The sequence below is a fragment of the Lithobates pipiens genome, unplaced genomic scaffold (assembly GCF_037356315.1).
Source record: "Lithobates pipiens isolate NorthernLeopardFrog02 unplaced genomic scaffold, aLitPip1_a1.2 Scaffold_23, whole genome shotgun sequence".
Classification (NCBI taxonomy): Eukaryota; Metazoa; Chordata; class Amphibia; order Anura; family Ranidae; genus Lithobates; species Lithobates pipiens.
In genome coordinates, this window is record NW_027507785.1 from 82,143,100 (window position 1) to 82,165,327 (window position 22,228).

The window sequence follows — 22,228 nt, forward strand, 5'->3', positions numbered from 1 at the left end:
CCCCCCAGCTGGACCATCTGAACTTTTTACAAGGTTACATTCTCCAAAAGGCTCCAGGCCATTGTTGCTGCAGCGAGATATATGTTTATTTAGCTGCGTAAACATGTTCCGTGTCTGCCGTAAGTCACACAACCTCTCGGAACTCTCCATTTGTCGGATCGGTGAAAAGACATTACAGTGCACACTTGTAAAGAGAAACAACAGACAGCTCTGCTTAAGCTAACATTGTCATATATGCACAGTACCCTACTTCACATCCATAAACTAAAAGGCCAAGTTTATTCTGCATAAACAAGCAGACATTCTTTAAGTTGGGCTGCCTTGCATGTTTTCTACTGGAGTAGGATTCAAACTGAATGTTTCCACTTTACAATTTATAGAAAACAACCTTTAGCTTGCTTAAAGTGGAGCTAAATATCTAACATGTTATAATGAACATCTAAAAATGTTAACTCTGCCTAAGCCGTACCCAGAAAATTTTACTTTTATCTGGAATTTCTTGTGAATTTCTTTTTGCCGATTGACTGATTTAGGAATAACTTGTACAGCAGATAATGCTTGGTGATTTGTGCCAGCTTTGGGTTTTTATGAGTATCCATGATGGTAAAGCCCTGAAAAAGGGCTAATGTGTTGGCTGTTCTGTGTTGTCATTTGTAAACAGGTGCTAATATTAAAAGTTTTTGGACTCTCAGACTTTTTAGTGTTCTCATTCGACTTTGTACATGTAGATCTTCAAATCTAGGCCCCTTGTTTGAGGAACACCCTATTTTTGTTGAGAGGGGCCTCAACAGAGCCATTGTGCCTTATCATGAGCTAACTGATCTTCTAAAAATGTGAAGCCACACTTGTTTCTAAAGAAATAGCAATGCACTTCCTTGTATGTGATGGTGCCTAAGTACTAGTGTGTCTACAGCCTCATAGCTGTATATCTGCAGTGTGAAATCTAGGGCACTGCTGCCTGTAAAGCCAACACACTGACCAAACATTGGCCGGTTCAACAGAAACCATCCAACATTCAGTCTATGTGTACAGCACCCTGTTCTGTGAAAGGGGCATGACCGAAAAACATCTGCCGATTGGCATCATATCAGTTCTCTCAATTACTGAGAGCGCTAACCGGTGTGTTCAGAACACAATAGCTCAACGAGGACATTGTTGTACTAACATTGGATAAGTTAGTATAGCGAACTCCTCTCGAACTCCAAGTTGGCCACCTCCACACAAAGACAAAATGTAGAACAATGCATGGTAAGCCAGTAAGAGGAAAGATCAGCTGCAAGGAATCCTCAGGCAATACTGGTGACTTGCCCTTTGCCCTCTGCCTGCCTTTTTTAGGCACTTCATTCAGAGTTCTATTAAAGGCTAAGTTCACCTTTTAAAAAAAATAAATAAATGCACTTATTTTTGCAGATAAAAAATTATGCATTTAATGTTTTTTTTTTTCTGGAGCCTGCAGAGCAATGCACCTGTGACCAGCAGATTGCGGGTGCAATGCAGGCTCCTGCACACTCTCAGTATAGACTGGTGTTACAAGAGAGCAGGTAGATGAACTACGAGAGTGCTTGTCATCATCCTTGCAGTTCCTTGAGAACTACAAGCTGTCTGTCACAGTGGAAGACAGTAGTTGTAGTACATTTATTACCAGAACTCTGTAAATGAGTGACACGGCTCTGTCGATAGAGCCCCGCACAGCTGCACTCTATTTAAATTGTGACAGAGGGTGCAGGGAGAAAATCTCCCACAACAAGGATTTTTGGTAACACGTTTCCCCTAAATATGGATGTAACATGAAACATGTTACCAAAGGTGAACTTATCCTTTAGGGGAAAGACAACCTTCCCACGGTTTCCTCACCCTTCTTGCCCAGCTCCTTAAAGTGGTTGTAAACTCTCCCCCACAACTTTGCCCCATGTAAATCAGCATAAAAACCCCTAATGAACACTGCTTGTAGATATCTCCTTACTTGCTTAGTATTGTTGTAATCCTTTTTGTTCTTTAGAATGATGTATCTGAGCACGCCCAGATCTCCCCTGATTTACGGCACACTCTCTATATGCTTGTTTATCTGTTATCAGGACTTTCTACGGCACACCACTGATATCCCAGGAGACTTCATAATCACTCAGAGCTTCCTCCTACACACCATGTGACCATGTGAGATCGAATGCAGTGTAAACCTGGCCATTCCTGACACAGGCAAACATTAGACAATCGGCACAAGTAAATACTATGAAATAAAACAAGTCAGCTATGAACAGGGAAGCAGGGTTGCCATAGAAACGTTGGATTGAGAAGGAGGCTTGGTTAACAGTACAGGAAGTGCTCAATGTAAGGGCAGAAATACACTCCACTGTGGACTCAGAAAACAATACTTAAGATGGCGCTGCCTAACCCCTGGAAACATGTTTTTTTAAAGTAAGTAATATGAGATTTGGGCTGGATTACAGTGGCTATAGTTTGATAATTACTTATTATAATGGACAAAATGAAAAAAAGCATCAGAGTGGGAGAGTTTACTTCCTCTTTAAAGCAGGTCTTTAAATCTAACTCTAGAAGTTAACAGCCTCCCAGCCTCGGAAAGGAAAGCGCAGCAGTAGAATTTAATTAGGCTTTGCTGCACTTCTCACAGTTTGACAAACATCCTGAAAGGTGGAGAGAGCAGAGTGATGACCGAGTGCACAGCTGCTCCTTCATTGTCCAATCAGCAGACGGTAGATGCGTTCTGCTGCTGCAGTGAAGGTGAAAAATTCAGTTTGAGATTGAGATCAACCAATCAGATTGCTACAAGTCTGGCTAGCATTATGGACAAAGTGTAAGGTCCATCTCTCAGCTTGGACTTTAACTGCAAAAGCCACACAAAGACACAGAAATCAACATGTTCACTTTAACAGCGATTTTGACAAAAATACATCTTAAAAAAACATAAAGCAAGATGGCCGAAGAGTTATTTCAAGTTATTTCAAATTTATTTATCCTAACCTGTATTTTAGAAAGAAATATCTTGAACACAGAAGTCAGTCCCTTGTTATGGTAAGGCAGTGTGGCACTGCAGGTTTAATGGCTATGTACATTTTTGGATGAGGTACAATGAAAGCATTTAAATGGCTTTGGGGTGAAATCAGAAAACTTTGCAATACTGGCCCTCGCGTTTGAAAAAAGGACTGTCTGTGTTGCCTAAAACAAACCAATCACTTGACTGAATGCTATGGACCATCCTGACAATCCTTTTTTCAGACTCTGTTATACACGATAAGCATTAAGTTGTAACCAGGAACTCAATATATATCAAATATCCTTTTCTGATAAAGTGCTTTAGAACCAAATATATATATATATAGATATTTATATATGTATGTATTTATAAACAGACAAAAAAAAAAGCCTTTTGTGAAAATGAAATATACAGTGAAACCTGGTAGTGAACTCCCTGTTCAAATAATTTACAAAAATGTGATTATGATATTTTACATATTTGTACAACCCCAAATTACATCCGGGTTTTTAACTGAATATGCTACACATATATATAGGAAAAAAACATAGCACCAAAAACATAATCGCTGTAACTTTGGAAAGTATTTTAAATACAGAAGACAAATGTCAAAGCGCCACAAAGTGCACAGAAAAAGAATACACATCAAAGGGTCATCTGGCCCAAAATTCATATTTCAGTTATAGACAAAGCCTGAAGAAGAAAGGCAGCTGGACTCCAGGATAAGCAAATATTGAGAAATATAATGCAGGAATCCAATGTGAAAAATTGAGCCTGTACAGGAGCTTCCTCTAATAAAGACCGGTCACTGCTGCTCTCTCTCCTTGTGCAGAGTGACTGGTCTTGTCTCCGCCCCCCTCCTGTAGTGGGTGGAGCCTGCCGGTTCCCTCCCACAGCTCTGCTCTCTGTAAAGGCTGTATACAGCACAGCGATGATGTCACTGCTACTTTTACAAAATAATAACTATGTTTGTAAAGGCATTTGGTATACATAAAGTGGGTCATATCTATTGTGGCTACTGAGAAATATATTTACTTTAATGTTTTGCTGAGTTCAGCTTTAATTTTTTTATAATGAATAAGTTAAAGATTCTGGCAGTGAGATTTCCCGATCACAGTCCTGGTTATGCTCCGCCCACCTTAAAATTGTGGGTGTTCCTGATCACATAGAGAAGCTCCCACTACATCTGTTGCCTTTTTTATTATATGAAATATATAAAAAATCCAAAGTAAGGATGTAAGTGAATGAGATCCCGCAAAAATGTGTTTACCGTCTACCAAAAACTGAAATATGAGTTCTGGGTGGACTGATCCTATATGCAGAGCAGCCCTTTAACAGTTAACACTGACAGTTATATAAGGATTACCAAATGTCTTTAGTAAAATGTACAAAACAAACAAATATTAAAAACTGCAAAGAATAAAATGCAACTCCCCTTTACCTGAATTTTATTGAAAGTGTATCCCAAGCCTGATTTTTTTATTTTTATTTTTAAAATTTTGGATAAAGTGGTAAAAGACCCTTCTGTTCCTTTTTTTAAAACAATTACCTTCTCTATTTGTCCTAATGTCCATTGTTTCCGAGAAGGAAAGTGAGGGGAAATACAAAATTTTACAGTCGTCACCAGAACAGGTATAAATTTACCAGTAACATCTGTCTAATGCTGCGTACACACGATCGGAATTCCGGCCAGAAAAAGACAGAGAGCTTTTCATCGGAAAATGCGACCGTGTGTATGCTCCATCGGAATTTAGCTGTCCGAATTTTCGCCAGCCAAAAATTGATAGCATGTTCTCAATTTTCCCGACGGAAAAAACTTTCTATCGGTAATTCCGATCGTGTGTATGCAATTCCGACACGCCAAAAATCGCGCATGCTCATATTCAACTACGAGACAGAAGCTATTGGCTACTGGCTATTGAACTTCCTTTTTCTAGTCCCGTCGTACGTGTTGTACGTCACCGCGTTATAAACGATCGGAATTTGATGTGACCATTGGAATTCCGTCGGGAAAACCATCAGAGCTTTTTCCGACGAGAATTCCGATCGTGTGTACGCGGCATAAGAGCAATTTCCCCTCACTCTGGAGAGATTTCATCTTACTTCCTGTTGTGTTTTTGCGACAGGAAGTGAAGGAGAATTTTCCCAACAGAATAAAAAAAACTAATGGGTTTCAACCATTCTACCAAACCCAAAACTGAAAAAAAGTTTATGCTTTGTACATGTTTTAATCATATTAAATAAAAAGACAGTTAATTGTAGTATGTGATACTTCATTTTCATTATTACCTAATAGATTATGTTAGATATAATTTCATATTATCCACAAGATAATAAAATACTACAAATATGCTGACTTCTAATATTACCTGTTAGAACAGAAGAAAGGTCTTCCTTTAAAAAATGAATAAAAATGAATTGCTAAGCATACGGTATTTGGGTATTGTTCCCTTTTTGACAAAATAGATTTAAAAAAAGATTATAACTTGTGCTAAGATATAAACTTTTTTTTTTTTACATTTTATTATCAATTAAATTAATTTTACAGCAAAAACAAAGACAATATACGGTAACTAGAACAGCCTACGTGAGTATCACATGCTACTACCAACTCTCTTTTCTATAGTAGATAAAGCAAGCATTATTAACAGCTCAACCAAATAAATTAACACTTCAATATACCTATTAGGCATGGGAATATGATCACAGGGAAATAGTAGCACTGCATTACTGCATACCATGTAATAATAAAGGAGAAAATAAGAAGGCTAAGGGCCTGCACCGTTCGTTGGTCTATTGTTTATGTCAGAACTGCTTCTCTCCTCATGCAAGATAACGGGATCACAAAAGCAGCTTGAAGATAATCAAATGCAATCTAAAGGTGATCAACTGTGGACCGATGCTACCTGTCAAAGTGATGTCCAATGCAGGGGGAATGTAACTGAAAACAAGCTGCATTTGACCATGGACAAAAGCCCTTTGACATAAGTACTAAATTGGCTTCCTTCTGAAAATGACAGTTGCCTGGCTGTCATGATTCACTATTAATACTTTGGTGGACACAGAATTTGATGCAGCTCTGAATAACAACCAATCAGAAAGCTTAAGGCTCCTTTCAGACGGGGCGGAATCTGTCAAGCCGATCTGCCTGCTTAGCAGGGAATCTGTTCGCTAATCTTTGCTGAGCAGGCGGGTGACAGGTCTATGTCCACACCGCTATGCAGAGCGGACATGGGCACAGCCCGCTGTTCTCGATGGGGCGGTTAGATGGAAGCGGACTGCCTGTCCGTCTGCATCCGACTATCATCCGATCTGCCTTACGTATCCCCATTCATCTGTTTTTAGTGAACCGGATTGGATGCTGGCAGGAGTCAATGGACACATGTCTGCTGACATCCACAGCTCCATACACAACAATGGGTGGTCTGATTGGGTCAGCCTGAAAAATGGACAGGCAGACCCGATCAGTCCGCTGGTGTGAAAGGGGACTACTTGAACAAGCTGAAGTTAGAAGCTGATTGGTAACTATGCACAGCTGCACCAGATTTATTAAATCTCCCCCATTGAGTTATTGTTGGGGAATAAGCATGCATATCGGTAAAGTCAATCTGAAGTTGGAACTTGTAATGTGTAGCCTAGTTTTGGGTCAGTGGCTCAGAATATAATGAAGCAATACAGCAGCTTTCACTGCTTTAATTAGCATTTTTTTGTTTTATCCTACTTGTGTGCTGTTTGGATATATTTTTACAAATGAAGGTTGAAATGCTCTCTGTACATAATAAAATTTTTGGGAAAAGATGGAGGAAGGTAAACAAAAGGCAACAGATTCACTTGCTTTGAAGGTGCACCTGAACTAAGGTAGTCCTTATTTATAATACTGTAAAGGTGAACGTTCACAGAGGTAGATACAGTTCTGAGTTCTTTCAGTGATTAAGGTTTTAGTGTATTATGTAATATTTAAAGTGATTGTAAAATCTTGTTTTTTTTTCTGTACAAAATAACAAACCTGCTCTGTTGCAGTGGATTAGCACAGAGCAGCCCCGATCCTCCTCTTCTCTGGTCCCTCTTCTGTGATCCTGGCCCCTCCCTCCTGTCGAGGGCCCCCACAGCAAGCAGTTTGCTATGGGGGCCCCTCTGAGCCAAATCACAGCTCCATGTCCATGGATGGCCGAGACACACATGGACATCGCTGGATAGAGAGTGGGTTCAGGTAAGTATTAGGGGTGCTCTTGCACGCAGAAGGCTTTTTATCTTAATGCATGCATTAAGATAAAAAACCTTCTGACTTTACAACTCCTTTAACCTCTTGTCAACCATGTAACGCACATGTGGGCCTTAACACACATACGCGTCTATAGGGACTAAGGTTTGTGTGCTGAGAGCACTGCGTACTTCCTGTTTTTACATGGGATTGAGGCTGTAGAAGAGCAGTGTGAACAGCAAGCTTTGACAAAGCATTTGCAGAGCTTTACGCGAGCTTTGTAGAAGCACCATTCAGCTCCAGTTCGTAAATATTGAACACCTATTGTAGATAGATCCTGGATCCTAATAGGAGTGCTGTATGCCACTTTAAGAAAGTTGTTAGCAGGTTTCACCACTACCTGATGCTTGTTAAATCCCTGCTAGCAGCTTGCTTAAAGTGGTATTTGACACTCCCATTAGAATCCGTGTTCTACATTGACAAGCTGGAGCTAAATCGTACTTTAAAAGCTTCAACAAAGCTTGCTATTCACACTGAGACACAAAAAAAGTCTGACACTGGTTTGAATCCTTCCCTACTATATCGAAAATAAAAAAAATGGCTTTAGATATACTTATATACCAACCGACCGCCTCACGCAGACATACTGTGGCATAAATCATTGATCGCCGCCATTACCAGTAAAAAAAAAATATTACTAAAAATGCCATAAAACTATCCCCTATTTTGTAAACACGATAACTTTTACGCAAACCAATCAATAAACGCTTATTGCGATTTTTTAACTAAAAATATGTAGGGAAAAAAAGGACGTCAATTTTGTTTGGGAGCCACGTAGCACGACCACGCAATTGTCAATTAAAGTGACGCAGTGCCGAATCGCAAAAAGTGCTCTGGTCTTTGGCCAGCCAAATGGTCCGGGGCTTAATTGGTTAAAGGGATTGCCCAGGATTCATTGTCCTGGGTGGCAGGACTTATCTACAGTATATCTTTTCAAAATACTCTAAAACCTTCATAACTAAAATGAAAAAGGGTAGTGTCCACCTTGTTTAGCCTCCTCATCTATAGCATATCGTTGCCTCCAATGCTACAGATGCTCATTTTATTTATATTGATAATTAGAAGATGAATGGTTTAATCTAACTAGTTATTAAGGACCAGCACAGACAGTTTATAACCCTTCATTGTAACTTCTTGGATACTAGCTATATTTGACTTTCATATTTAGTCCTTTAAGATATAATGGAAACCAACAGTATTTATCATTATGGTCACCAGCCTGTGTCTCACAGACGCCGTCAGATGCATTGATGAATTAGATCCGTTCTTTTCAAATGTAAAAACACGCTGATGTAACGCTGAGAAACATTTTTACGCTGGACAAAAAGCAATTTGTATCAAAACTGACAATCGTGTCTAAAGCACCACTAAGTGCTGTGTTCAAATAAAAAAACAACATTGCACCTATATTATTGTAGACCTTGGTTCTATAAAAAAAATGAGCGATGGGTACAATTCCATCTGTCAGTATTTTACAGAAATATATCTATGGTCATACCGAGCTCCAAGGACCTGTATTCCACGCAGAATCTGGAGGACAGCTGTGAGTGTTACATTGTTCCCGGTCTGGAGGTTTATCGAGCACTTCACAACTGAGGTCATTAAATCTTTCACCGTTGGGTCTCTGACACACCACCAGTCTTGTCCTTGTGCCGGCTCCACATTTTTTGGAACACTGTAAAATTAAGGGGGTGCACAAGAAATTAAAGATTTGAAGTAAAAAAATTTAGCCAACTACGACATAATTTATTAGCAAATTACAAATAATAATTCCAGCAAACGGCTAAATGCACAATTGGAATACATACAGTCAGGTCCATAAATATTGGGACATCGACACAATTCTAATCTTTTTGGCTCTATACACCATCACAATGGATTTGAAACGAAATGAACAAGATGTGCTTTAACAGCAGACTTCCAGCTTTGATTTGAGGGTATTTACAAATCAGGTGAACGGTGTAGGAATTACAACAGTTTGTATATGTGCCACTTTTTAAGGGACTAAAAGTAATGGGACAATTGGCTGCTCAGCCATGGCCAGGTGTTTGTTATTCCCTCATTATCCCATTTACAAGGAGCAGATAAAAGGTCCAGAGTTCATTTCACGTGTGCCATTTGCATTTGGAATCTGTTGCTGTCAACTCTCAATATGAGATCCAAAGAGCTGTCACTATCAGTGAAGCAAGCCATCATTAGGCTGAAAAACAAAACAAACCCATCAAAGAGATAGCAAAAACATTAGGTGTGGCCAAATCAACTGTTTGGAACATCCTTAAAAAGAAAGAATGCACTGGTGAGCTCAGCAACACCAAAAGACCCGGAAGACCACGGAAAACAACTGTGGTGGATGACCGAAGAATTTTTTCCAAGGTGAAGAAAACACCCTTGACGACAGTTGGCCAGATCAAGAACACTCTCCAGGAGGTAGGTGTATGTGTGTCAAAGTCAACAATCAAGAGAAGACTTCACCATAGTGAATACAGAGGGTTCACCACAAGATGTAAACCATCGGTGAGCCTCAAAAAAAGGAAGGTCAGATTAGAGTTTGCCAAACAACATCTAAAAAAGCCTTCACAGTTCTGGAACAACATCCTATTGACAGATGTGACCAAGATCAACTTGTACCAGAGTGATGGGAAGAGAAGAGTATGGAGAAGGAAAGGAACTGCTCATGATCAAAAGTATATCACCTCATCAGTGAAGCATTGTGGTGGTAGTGTCATGGCGTGGGCATGTATGGCTGCCAATGGAACTGATTGTATTTATTGATGATGTGACTGCTGACAAAAGCAGCAGGATGAACTCTGAAGTGTTGTAGGCAATATTATCTGCTCATATTCAGCAAAATGCTTCAGAACTCATTGGACGGCGCTGATGGACAATGACCCAAAGCATACTGCAAAAGCAACCAATGTTTTTTAAGGGAAAGAAGTGGAATGTTATGCAATGGCCATGGGCAAAGGTAAATTTAGATGCGTTGGGGTGGTGATGGTGGGGATTTAGCCTTTAAGAGACGGTGTATTGAGCAGCTTGCCCAGTATTCCACTTTAAAATATATTATAAATCTATTTGAACACTTTCACTCAATTTTAATTTTTACAATATTAAAATTTCTATTTCACAAGCAACTTGTCACTACAGACATAAAGTTGATGCCGCTGTAGACCTACTTCTGAAGTACCTGTTGCCTGGCTGTTGTGCGGGCACACTGGCTTTTTCAGTCACTTCAGTGTAGCCCCTTTTTCTGTAACCCAGACTCTCCCGGGCATATTTTGGGGAATATGATCCCTCATACGAGATAGTGGCAATGGTGATGGGTACAAGTGCCTTACACCCAGAACAAGTATGTGGATCAGTAAAGCCAGAAGTCCTTATTCCTTATCTGAATACACGCCAGTGACTCAAAATATTGAAGCCAGAGAGTCAGCATAATATCCAGACAATGTTCATAAGGATATGTTGGCAGTGGCAGCCTGCATATTTTTCTTATGGCAAGTGTACTTTAAAAACAGCAATATATGTATCACACATGACATAACACATATGTATCATATATGACAACTTCATTGGCATATAAAGAGGTCCATCACTGAATTGTGATAATTAATTTGGTTCATAATGGGACTGTTAGTACTGTTAGTCACTATTTTATTATTATTTTTATATATTCGTCAATGCATTTCCTTTCTACCATTAGTAATAAAGCAGGTAAAATGTATCTAAATTCAAAAAGAAAAAAATGTAATATGTTGCAGCTTGCCAGTCCTTAGACTTGGTTCACACTATTGGTTTTCCTGTAGCTGTGTCTCCGCAGGCACAGCAGCCTATTCATTTGAATGGGGTGTTGTACCTACAAAAAAATGCAATAGGTTCCTGCACCTTTTCCAAAATTGCAGCCGCTGGGAAACCGCACAGTGCTACGTGGGTCCAATCATTGAAATATCTGCTATGGTTTCCCATGCAAGGGGGTGCCAATGAGAATTAATGGCACCCCTGTACTTCTGCTAATAGCAGCGCATTTTTAGTGCAGGAAAGTGTGCGATTTAGATGTGAACCCAGGCTTAAAAGTGGTGGCTGTATTCGTTTTCTTTTTTTTAAGCTTTTTTACATTTTCAACTGTTGATCCTGTTAGTAAAATATTTTCTGTTGTAGAATGACAACATTCACCTACTGTACTATATCTAGGGTGTCACCCTGGGCTACTCCCTTAATTTGGACTGCAACCACCCCCCATCTTTATTCAAGTTGAGTTGCTTGGTATTTTACAGAAGATAGCTGAGAACACTAATAACACCGTTTGAGATTTCAGTTCAGTTGAACAGGAAACTACAAGGACACAGTATTAGAGGATCAAGAAGTAATTTCTGTACTGGCAGAAAAGAAAATGAATGCAGACACCACATAAAAACACTGGCTGCAATATCATGTTTGTTACTGGGATTACATATAATTTAAAGAGAGTTGGCAAATGCAGCTTACCTCCCCCCAGTTGCTAAAAGCCCATTGTGGCCCAGGTCCTGATTCACATGGCTGTTCGGCTGGTTAGCTTGTTTCTTCACAGTTGCTCATTGCCCATCGCAGAACTGTGAAACATGCTCTGGTCCATAAAGGGACTGTTAGTATTGTCACTACGGTTAGTTACTATTATTATCATTACTGTAATATTGTTATTAATGTTAGTTACTAATGTTAGTACTGAAGCAGATAAATAGAGATGGCAAAAGCAGCTTACCTCCCCCCAGTTGCCAAAAGCCCATTGTGGGCAAGGTCCTGATTCACACGGCCGTTGTTCAGCTGGTTTGCTTCTTTCTTCACAGTTACCCGCTGGATACCCATTTTCATCTTGGCACACCACAACGCGGAGCTGAAAGCCCCCAGCACACGTGCTAGAACACTGAAGAAAGTACTTTGGCTCAGTAACATTAATGTCTTTGTACTAAAATAACCAAGGAATACATTGCTTTGCCTGTAGAGTCACATTTTATGGCAAGACAACTGAAATGCCTGGGTGTCTTGTACTTGAACGCAACCATTTCAGTCTAAAGGCTCGTACACACTATAAAAAAATCGTGGCGAACATTTTCGTCCAAAGAATTTTCATATAGTGTGTACACAACTTTCGACAGCCCATTCCTAATTTTCATACGAAAATTCCCGAAGAGACAAACTCCAACATTTTTCTTGTACGGGAACTGAACGAATGATTTTCGTTTATTGTGTACCATTTTCGTAGAAGAAAAATCTGAAAAGAAAGACTGCACATAATCAAATACAATAAACAACAAAAAAAAAGCCTTTGTCGTATGGGAATTTTTGTTTATCGGTTCCGATTTGCAGTGAAACAACGAGAAAAATCAGGCGATCATTCCCCCAATTTTCTTATAGTGTGTGCCCACCCTAAGGCTTTACATGGATTGAACTTTGGCTTATTTCTGCTGAATTGGCACAGGTGTCACCACCCTGCTGATGAATTCTCATTTTAAAGATCAAAGTTGATAGGAGAAAAATTGTTGACTGAACAGTGACTGCAGTCAACCAGGCGCAGTCCCTGTTCGGCTAGGGCTAGTTCACATGTGCGGCCCTTCAGATCACTCCTCAAGAAAGCATTTGACTGGCTGTGAGGATTTATTGTATTGCTTCCTCACCACCTGCTTTAACCCCTTGCACCTTGAGGTAGCTTGCCACAATTGCATGCATTTCAGATTGGCCCCATTCACTTGAATTGGTAGTGATTGGTGGGCTTTAGCTGACAGGGGATATCATTCCTGACACGGCCATGAAGCAAAGCATTTTGGCCAAAGCATGTGTACACCCTGGCACTGCCTCTGCAGCTAAAGGGGGTAGCAGATGGGGGGCCATCCCCCCAACCTCATGTGTGGACGAGCCCCCATTCTGGCAGCCAGCACCCCGGTCTGTCAGAATTCAATAGCCAGTGGGGGAGATTCATCCATCAGTGCTGTTTAGGGCAGACAGAGAAATCTCTACATGTAAGGCCAGCGTAAAAAACTTTTTTAGTTCGTTTTGGGTAGAGTGGAGAGGAATTAGAACCCCTGTCAGGTTGTTATTGCCATCTGTGCTCCTGCTAGGGAGATTCTCCCTGTATATTTGCCCTATTTACTGTTATTACCAGGAGTGAAAGTATAGGAAAATCCCAAATTCTGGGTTGTCACCAGAACAGGAATAGGGGGGAAATCTTCCAATGAAATATCCCCAATGGGATGCAGATGACAATGAAAAACTAGACAGGGGTTATATCTCTCCCTTACTCCACACAAAAATAAAAAATTAGGTTTTGCCTTTGGTTCTACTTTAAGATATAGAAAAGATATTGAATATGCTGCCAGCACAAAACAACACCCAATTAATTTATTTCTAGTTATGTTTGGGGATTTATTGCAGCTTCGTGTTACCAGTTGTGATTTTTTTTTATTTAAGTGTTCGATGGCAAAATAACAAAATAAAACAAATTTGTCTGCATCACTGTTGAAAAAATTCACATCACTTCCTGTCCCGACAGAAGGTGTTATATTATCTCCGATAGGAAGATGGCAATAAAAATTTAACAGTGATATTAACCTTTCTTCGCTACATACGAAAAAAAAAAAAAGTTCAGGCTGGAGCTGGGCTTTAAAAAAAAACTCTAGTTTGAAAGGGCAAACATAATGTATACAGTATATATAATATATCACAACTTGCTATGCTGTGAGAAAGACGCTAATATACAGTCTAGCACATAACATTCTGAAAAGTGTTGACTCTTATCCAAACTTTCTACACAACATCATGGTTAATCTGGAGAGATATATAATTTATTCCATCACTGGTATGTTCTCAATGCACTAATGCCCCAATATTTTGTGGACACCCGACTATCATCTCTATATTGAGCTTGTTGGACATCACATTAAAAAATGATGGGCTTAACATGGAGATGCCCCTACCTTTGAGGCTAAAATAGCCATCTGTCTTCTGGAAATGCTTTCCACAAGATTTTGGAGCATGTCTATGGGACTTTGTGCCCATGCAGCCAAGAAAGCATTTGTAAACCCAGGTAATGATGGTGAACGAGAAGGCCTGACTCACCATGGGCATTTCAATTCTTCCCAAAGGGTTTAAGTAGGGTTGAGGTCAGGACTCTGTCCAAGTCACTTAAGCTCTATACAAAATTACTTAAATCATGTCTTTATGAGGCTGTTTCTTTGCACCTGGGCACAGGCATGGTCGAACAAAGAGGGCCTTCTCCAAATTGTTGCCACTAACGTGGAAGTGCATAACTGTCTATTGTAAGTCTAATTGCGTGTCTTTGTATGATGTAGCGTTAATAGTATCTCTCACTGGAAACACCAAACTGCAGTAACTTGGGAGGGGTGTCCTTTTGTTCCTATAGAGCAGCCTTTCTCAACCTTTTCAACACAGAGGAACCCTTTAAATAGTTCTCTGGTCTCGGGGAACCCCTGCTAAAAATTAGAAATCTACAACTCATGATACATTAGTGTGATGCTCAGTGGGATGAATGTGGTCATTGGGAAGAATTACCCCCTTACATGTAGCTAAAAAGATCAATGGTGTGAGTGGGAACTTATCTGAGAGGCAGAAATTGCCCAATGCTGAAGGAACCCCTAGCAACCTCTGGAGGAACCCTAAGGTTCCATGGAACCCTGGTTGAGAATCACTGCTATAGAGGCTGTGATGGTCAAGTGTCCAAAAAACTTTTAGCTGGACGATATACATAATAATGAATTAGAACTTACTGATCCCCAGGGTCCAATTCTCCATTGATTTCCACCAGACCCTAAAGAACGGCCACTGTTCCTGTTGAGAATGGCCAGGGTTGGGTTAGATCGTACTCTCTGGTCCACATTTGGGAGATAATGAATGGGTCTCCCATAGTCATTGTTGACATAGTGGCAAGGGGACATAGAGCACTCCTGTTCAGCCGATGGAATGTCCTCAGGGTCACATTCGTTTTGTTCAACTGTTAGACCAAGGAAATCCACGCAGACAACTTGGCGCATTGCCTTCCCCTGTCCACAACTCACAGAGCACTGAAATTGGAAAAAATGAACTGTAAACATGGTGACCGCAGGTGAGAAAACCGCAATTAAATGTAAGTGATTCCAGAACAGGCAGGAAACTAAAATTTTGAGATAGAGGTAAGCAATTCCAGGCTATGTATTTGTCCCATGACAGGTTTGCTTTATGCTTTTACTTTAGCATTACTTTTTATTATTTGAGGATATTGACTTACAGAACTCCACTCCATCGCTTTCCATTGTCCGCAAGGGGTCACTGTACATACTTCAGTGGCGGATGGCTTCGGGAGGTGTGAACAGGCTGATTCATCTGCTACTGATCCTTGATCATCACGGCAACTGACATACCTCATTCTAGTCCCCTTTCCACAAGTTGCTGAGCACTGGGAAACATGAAAAAGATCCGAAATTATGAAACAGATTGAATCTGGCTTATAATATATGCCATACAGGGAAGTGCGTTATTAGAATATGGTATTAATTTAGTTTTTATTGCTGTTATTGGTAATTTTATTGCTGCTATTGTGTCTTGTTTCCGTTCGTTATTGTGATTTTGTGTTGCCCTCATTGAATGTAACTGGATCTTAAAGCGGAAGTAAACTCTCCCCCTTAAAGTGATTGTAATGGTTCATTTTTATTTTTTTTAACAACATGTTATTTTTTTACCAGCTCTGTGCAAGGGCTTTGCACAGAGCAGCTCTGATCCTCTTGTTCTGGGGTGCCCCGGTGTTGCTCCTCTTCATCGGATGCCCCCACGGAGAGCTGCTTTCACTGGGGGCACCCATGCAGGCGCGCTCACAAGTCTCACTGCTGCGTCCATTGACACAGACAGCAGGGCTCGGCCCCACCCCAGTGCCACTGGATTTGATTGACAGCAGCTGTATTTGGATGTTACCCTTCTTGCTCTGCTGCCTTGTATCCAAACCCAGTTCTTTGTATAGACATCACTGGCGCATGCACATCTCTTCCCTGATTCATGGCACACGCTTTGTGCAGTCAGCCCATTGAGAAGTGTTCCACGTACGCAAATATCCGCTCCCTGCAGCACTGCGGTAAAATACCACAAGATTACAGTTTCATTCAGTCCTTCCTGCTACATCCCATGTGACCTTTGCTTTTTTTTGCATGCTAGTGTCCATATCGAAAACGAATGGGTTACTAAAGTAGAAAAAATTGACCAAATAGAAATTCGGAAGTGATGTCATGTTTTGTATTGTATTTGCATTGTGTTTTTGAGGCGAAAACTGTACTGAATAAATTAAAATAATACAATCTGGTATAGTACCAAAAATATTTTTGTTTGTCACTTCAAAAAATTTTGGACGAAAGCTGTTTACTAACGAACAGACGATCGTACGATCGCTTCAAAAGTGATATTTTTTATACGCTTTTCTGAATGTGTGTACGGACCTTAAGAAACCATCGCTCATGCGCGAGATTATAGAACAGGCTACAGGAAAGGACTGAAGTATATTGGACTACGGATTTGGAACACAATAGTTAAGATGGCTCCGGCTTATCCCGGGAGGCACAAATTGCTTAACTTCTTGAACAAAGTAAGGAACATGCAATTGGGGCTGAATTATAATGTAGAATGTGTTAGAATAACTTAATAGAACGGAATAGTAAAAAAACAGCATCGGAGGGGGAGAGTTAATAGTTTCCATTTGGGATTAATAAAGTATTCTGAATCTGAATTCTATTTTTATTATTTTATTTTAGAATTATTTTGCCTGTACATGTAAAAGAAATTATGAAAGATCTGATTGTTTCAAATTATATATATATAAAAAAAAAAAAATCATTCTTCCACGTGATAAGGAAAATGATTGCACAGCGACATTGTTGTCACCATGACAGGAAGAAGGTGAATATCTATAATGGGGACCCAAAAATAGAATCCTGACATACAATAGGTTTTAACCTTTTCCCTCCCCATCCAAGGCAATGACTAGAAAAAAATGTTTTTATTTTAATTTTAAATGGCATGTAAATCTGTTAGGTTATGGTCAGAACTGTGTAGATGGGGTAGATCCAAAGCCGGACAAAATGATAGTGTGTGCAGTTGCTAGCTGGTATGTATAATATATAAGTATAAGTAGTAGAAAGGTATGTGATTTGGAGCTTTGTATAGCGAATTATTTAGCAAAATTTCTAAAAAAGTAGAAAGCAATATAAAATACTGATTTACCTATTTATTTAAATACTACATTTTATTTTGCTTGGAGTTCTCTTTTACAGAATATGAAATAAATAAATACAGATTAGCGTTCTAGCTTGAGAAGAAGGTGGAGGGTGGGGGCGGGGGGCTGGTATGGCAATTAACCTAGAATTTTCCTTTTATAAGGTCAAATCTATCCAGCAAGTTTTAAACAACCATCACATGACCCCAGGGCAGCGTTCTGGTGAAACTGAGCAGGGAATCGGAAAATAAGTCATTTTGTTTATGTAATAAAATATGGGCACCGCTCATCCGTAAACAGAAAGGAACTGACGCATTTCAATGCTAAGAGCTGGAGCCGAATGCAATGAACAGAAACAAAGGAGGAGGAAGTCATATGAGCAAAGTGCACTTACAGGTGTCCACGATCCAAATCTCCACTGTGTCTTGCTGTGGACAATCTGCTTGGTTTCAGGAATGCCTGGGCACGCAGCTGTTTCACAGTCCTGTCAAAATCAGTTTGGTGTGTTAGGCGGTTTCCTTTCCATAATTAATGACTTTTTGAACTTGTTGCTAAGGAGAGCAATGTTGAAGGAGATTTTGCTGATGCCATTGGCTGGCACATGGTATATAAAACAAGGCCAGGTTTAGGGATGCTACTACACATCCCAATATCGCAGAACATCTCCAGGTTTCTATCAAGTTTTATTATTTAGAATATTTATTTATTATTTAGAATATTGGTTTATCAGGTTGTTGACTTCTGAGGTTGTTAGTCAAGGAACCTTAACCCCTTTGGCAAAATATGAGACTTAATATGACCACTGTGATTGACTGTTATGGTGGTCACGTGAAAGGTCCCCTGTCTGATAATGTCTGCCCAGTACTGCTCAGACGCAGTGCTTGCGCAATACGGAGGACTAAGGAGCCGCCGAAAGTCTCCGAACATGAACATCGGTTGATCAGATATACACGGCGCCTGCACAATTAAGACGACATTGTGCCACACGCTCCCTATGCTCGTGCAACTCTGCAAGGGGCTGGTGTATTATTCATTGAACTCTGCAAGGGGCAGATGCAAAACCCACCCTTCAGTTGTGTAAACACGCCCTGCAAAGACGTGTAATTTATTGATAAAACCACCCCGAAAACCACCCCCAACTTATCAGCACTGCCCATCATTGTAAAATACATCCTCTTCGGTAGGCATCCACCCCTTACACACTTCTCAATAATACATCCGCCCCTAACGAATGAGCTCTGCCCATCATGTGGCCTCTTCTGTATGCATCCGCCTCTTGCAGAGTTCAATCAATAATACACCCGCCCCTTGCAGAGTTGCACAAGCATTGGGAGTGTGTGGCACAATGTAGTCTTAATTGTGTAGGCACCGTGTACAGCTTATCAAATGCTGTTCATGTTGGGAGACTTTTGGCGGCTCCTTAGTCCTCCGTACAGAGCAAGAGCTGCACCAGCACAGTACAGGGTGGACATTATCCGACGGGGGACCTTTCTTGGCAGGACACTGGTCCAGCTGGCTACTGGTGTCTTCTCTGGACCAAGAGCCATTTTTGGCAGCTCGATCTATGTGCTGGATCGCTCCTACAACATTAAAATTGCCTGCCAAGTGACGCATATGTGCGGCATGTGGGCGTTAAAGCCCAGCTTTCTGCCACCACACATATGTGTTACTGTGGCATAAAGGGTTTAAAGATTAATGCCAGGTATGGATATTTTTAGAATTTCCAGTTTGGGCCGAAGTAACTATGTATATACCATGCCTGGCCAATGCCCCTGGAAGCTTGAAATTACTGTAGTGAGCACCGTTATTCCAATGATCTCCCCTAGTTTCCGAATCCTGTGCTGAGTGGCTGCTCTGCTGCTTTGAACACAGGAGGTCACCCATAGATTGTTCAATGAATGCAGAGCCTTCTTTGATTGGATGAGGTGGAGATGCAGGGTGGTGACACCTTAATCCCCACCTTGTCCAACCAGAGAACGGTTTGTATTCATTGAGCCTACTACAGTGATTTCCAGCTTCCAGGAATATGCACTAGGTATGCTCCATGCATAGTTACATTAGTCCAAGCTGGACCAGTGAAACCATGTAAAATATTTATACCTGGGATTTTTCTTTAAAAAAAGCCAACAATTTGTCCATTAAGGTATTGGAAGAAGGAGAGCACTACACGATTCAGTGCCCACATTAATTGCTAAACGCATTTTTGTAATAAGAAAAAAAAAAAGAGGTTGAGCTGCATTTTTACCACCCTGCCTTTAAGCTGCAAAGGCAGCTGGATGAGGGAGTTTACATATGCCGTGGCAGTGATGCCTTGCATGTTTAGGGGAATTGGGCCTTGTCGCAACTGCAAGCTGCTAGACTTGTGGTTGTGGTGAAGTATCAACAGCCCATTTGACTGTCAAAACTGCCTCAAAAAAACAGGCATTCGGGAGGTGGCAGTATCATCTCTCGAATGCCTCCACTGCTCTGTGAAAAGCAATCTACCACAGATCTCTCTTCACATAGCAATGCAGGTGTAACAGAGTCCTAAAGTTTATGAATGACTTTCAAGCAGGTACACCACTTCTTCTGCTGCTGATGGGCGAGGGTTCCTACTAGATCAAGCTGAAGTGTGTGTAATGTCTAGCTTTGGGATCTTATGCTAATTTGAAATTTACCATTAGGGACATTTGCTCAGGTGACCACATTTCCTGTTGTGTCTCCTGGACAGGAAGTGAAGGGAAATGTCCATGATAAAACATAGACATTGGCCTTAACTGTCAAACACTCTATCCAATATTCAAAAAAAAAAAAGATTTTACTTTAGATACCCTTGGGCACACATGTCAATATGATCATGTTTACATGCCAGTTATTGCCCTAAACATAAGAGCTGCAGTTGTACGAGCAATGCTGCTCAAAACAAAGGTAGTAGGGAAAGCCATGTGCAGCACAGGGAGTCCAATGGAGATTGGACAATTTTTTGAATACTTATTCAAGGATGTCTGCTGCACCTTAGGCACTAGATCACCCAAAAATGACTGGATGGAGGGTTGTCTTCTAATGTCTATTGATACTGTTGACTTTCGCTTTTTAGTTCACAGATTAATATGAACACGACCAAGTTGTATATCAATGTGGGGCTCTTACCTGGGTGTCAGTAGGTCGAGTGGCTGCATTGCATTCGCTGTCATCCACCACAGCCCCATAAGCACCTACAACGCATTTCACAGCTCTCATCTGATAACCTGTGCCACACGCCGCTGTACACTGTGAAAGCAAATACTGTTAGGATGATGACTGCACATTGCATCTAAATTGTAACAGAAAACCAATCCGTCTATGCACACACTCTAGGAGCAGAAATATATTCAAAATAGTAAAATATAGATGAATAGCCCATTAAATAACAAATCCAGCTTTTAATCTCTGGAATCCAATTGTTTCTTCTCCTGCCACTAGATGTCTAGATGTCCTCAGTCTGATGTCCAGCATCATTTAGGCCGCTTTCTCTGAGCCCAGGTTGTCCAGTGACTGGACAGTGACTGGACAGTGAACGGAGAAGCAGCACAGTGATGAGCTCATCTCTGTCAGTCAGCTTTCACCTTCAATGAGCATGCACATGATCGGAGCTTACTGGCTTTTTGTAGTGCTTCTTCATTATTCCTCCAGCCAGACTGTTCAGCAATTGCAAAAGGCTGATATCAAGTCACATTCAGGTATTTACACTATGTGCATTTAAAAAATACTGTACATTTACTTTTGTATTAATAAGTGATGTTTATATCTGTCTTGAGTTCAGCTTAAAATGCATCTTATATGCAAGAAAAAAAAATCATTACAGTTTTAAAACCCTAAATAAGCATACTACAGATCTAAATAATCTAAACTGTCCTCTTTCGGCTGGAAGGGTCAGTTCACACTGCTGCGTGGTGCAAGATCGCATGTGATTCGCACTGCACTGCAGTGCAAATCACATGTGATGTCCGTGCGATGTGAATTCAGCCTTACAGATAGTATGGCTGAATCTGCATTGCATTTGGCACAGGACCCTTTTTTGGTCAGCAGCAGAATCAGATCGCATTTGTGTTTACACTCATGTAATCCGATTCCTAATCCAAATTTGCAGATCGCACTGATTTGGGGGTGTCATTCAATTTTAATTGACACTCCCAGCAGTTCGGATAGGGCAGTGTGAACTGCTGCCAGGAGACTTGCGAAGCAGAAATCCCTGCAGTGGATTTGCAGGGTTTCCGCATCGCAGCAGTGTGAACCGGACCTAAGACCGAGAACTGAGAGATCACATGACAACTGGAGCGCCTAGCTGGGGAGGGGACAGGAGTGGCTGGCCCTGGCTCTCAGTCATGTCAATATCATCAATAGTGTCAGGATGCTTCCTGAGCCTGGAGCCGCTCTGCCCCATCGGCTGATAGCAGGCAATAGGCTGCTGCATTGACGGCAATGGTGAGGCTGCTGCATTGACGGCAATGGTGAGGCTGCATTGATGTGGACCGATGAGGCTGTATTGATGGCACTTGTGAGGCTGCATTGATGCGAACTGATGACACTGCATTGATAGCACTTTTGATGCTGCAGATGGGCATTGATCAGGCTGCATTGATGGCAATGGTGAGGCTGCAGATGAGCACTGACCCTTATTTTGCTTCAATGTTCCTTATTTAGAAATTACATTTTGTTCCCTGAAACTTCCCTCTTAAAATGAATGTGCGTGTTATATGCCGATAAATACGGTATTTGCCTGGAGTTCTGCTTAATA

The 22,228-nt window shown here is 40.8% G+C and overlaps 1 protein-coding gene across 1 annotated transcript in view; it reads right to left on the minus strand.

Moving 5' to 3' along the window:
* ADAMTS9 (ADAM metallopeptidase with thrombospondin type 1 motif 9) overlaps window positions 1-22,228 on the minus strand; it is a 357,655-nt gene that overhangs the window by 148,563 nt on the left and 186,864 nt on the right. The window contains exons 23-28 of the mRNA XM_077451954.1: window positions 20,602-20,721; window positions 17,867-17,956; window positions 15,505-15,672; window positions 15,008-15,301; window positions 11,989-12,150; window positions 8,752-8,928 (exon numbers count right to left, since the gene is read on the minus strand). Of these exons, the coding sequence (XP_077308080.1) occupies window positions 8,752-8,928; window positions 11,989-12,150; window positions 15,008-15,301; window positions 15,505-15,672; window positions 17,867-17,956; window positions 20,602-20,721 (1,011 nt within the window). The remainder of the gene's footprint in view (window positions 1-8,751; window positions 8,929-11,988; window positions 12,151-15,007; window positions 15,302-15,504; window positions 15,673-17,866; window positions 17,957-20,601; window positions 20,722-22,228) is intronic.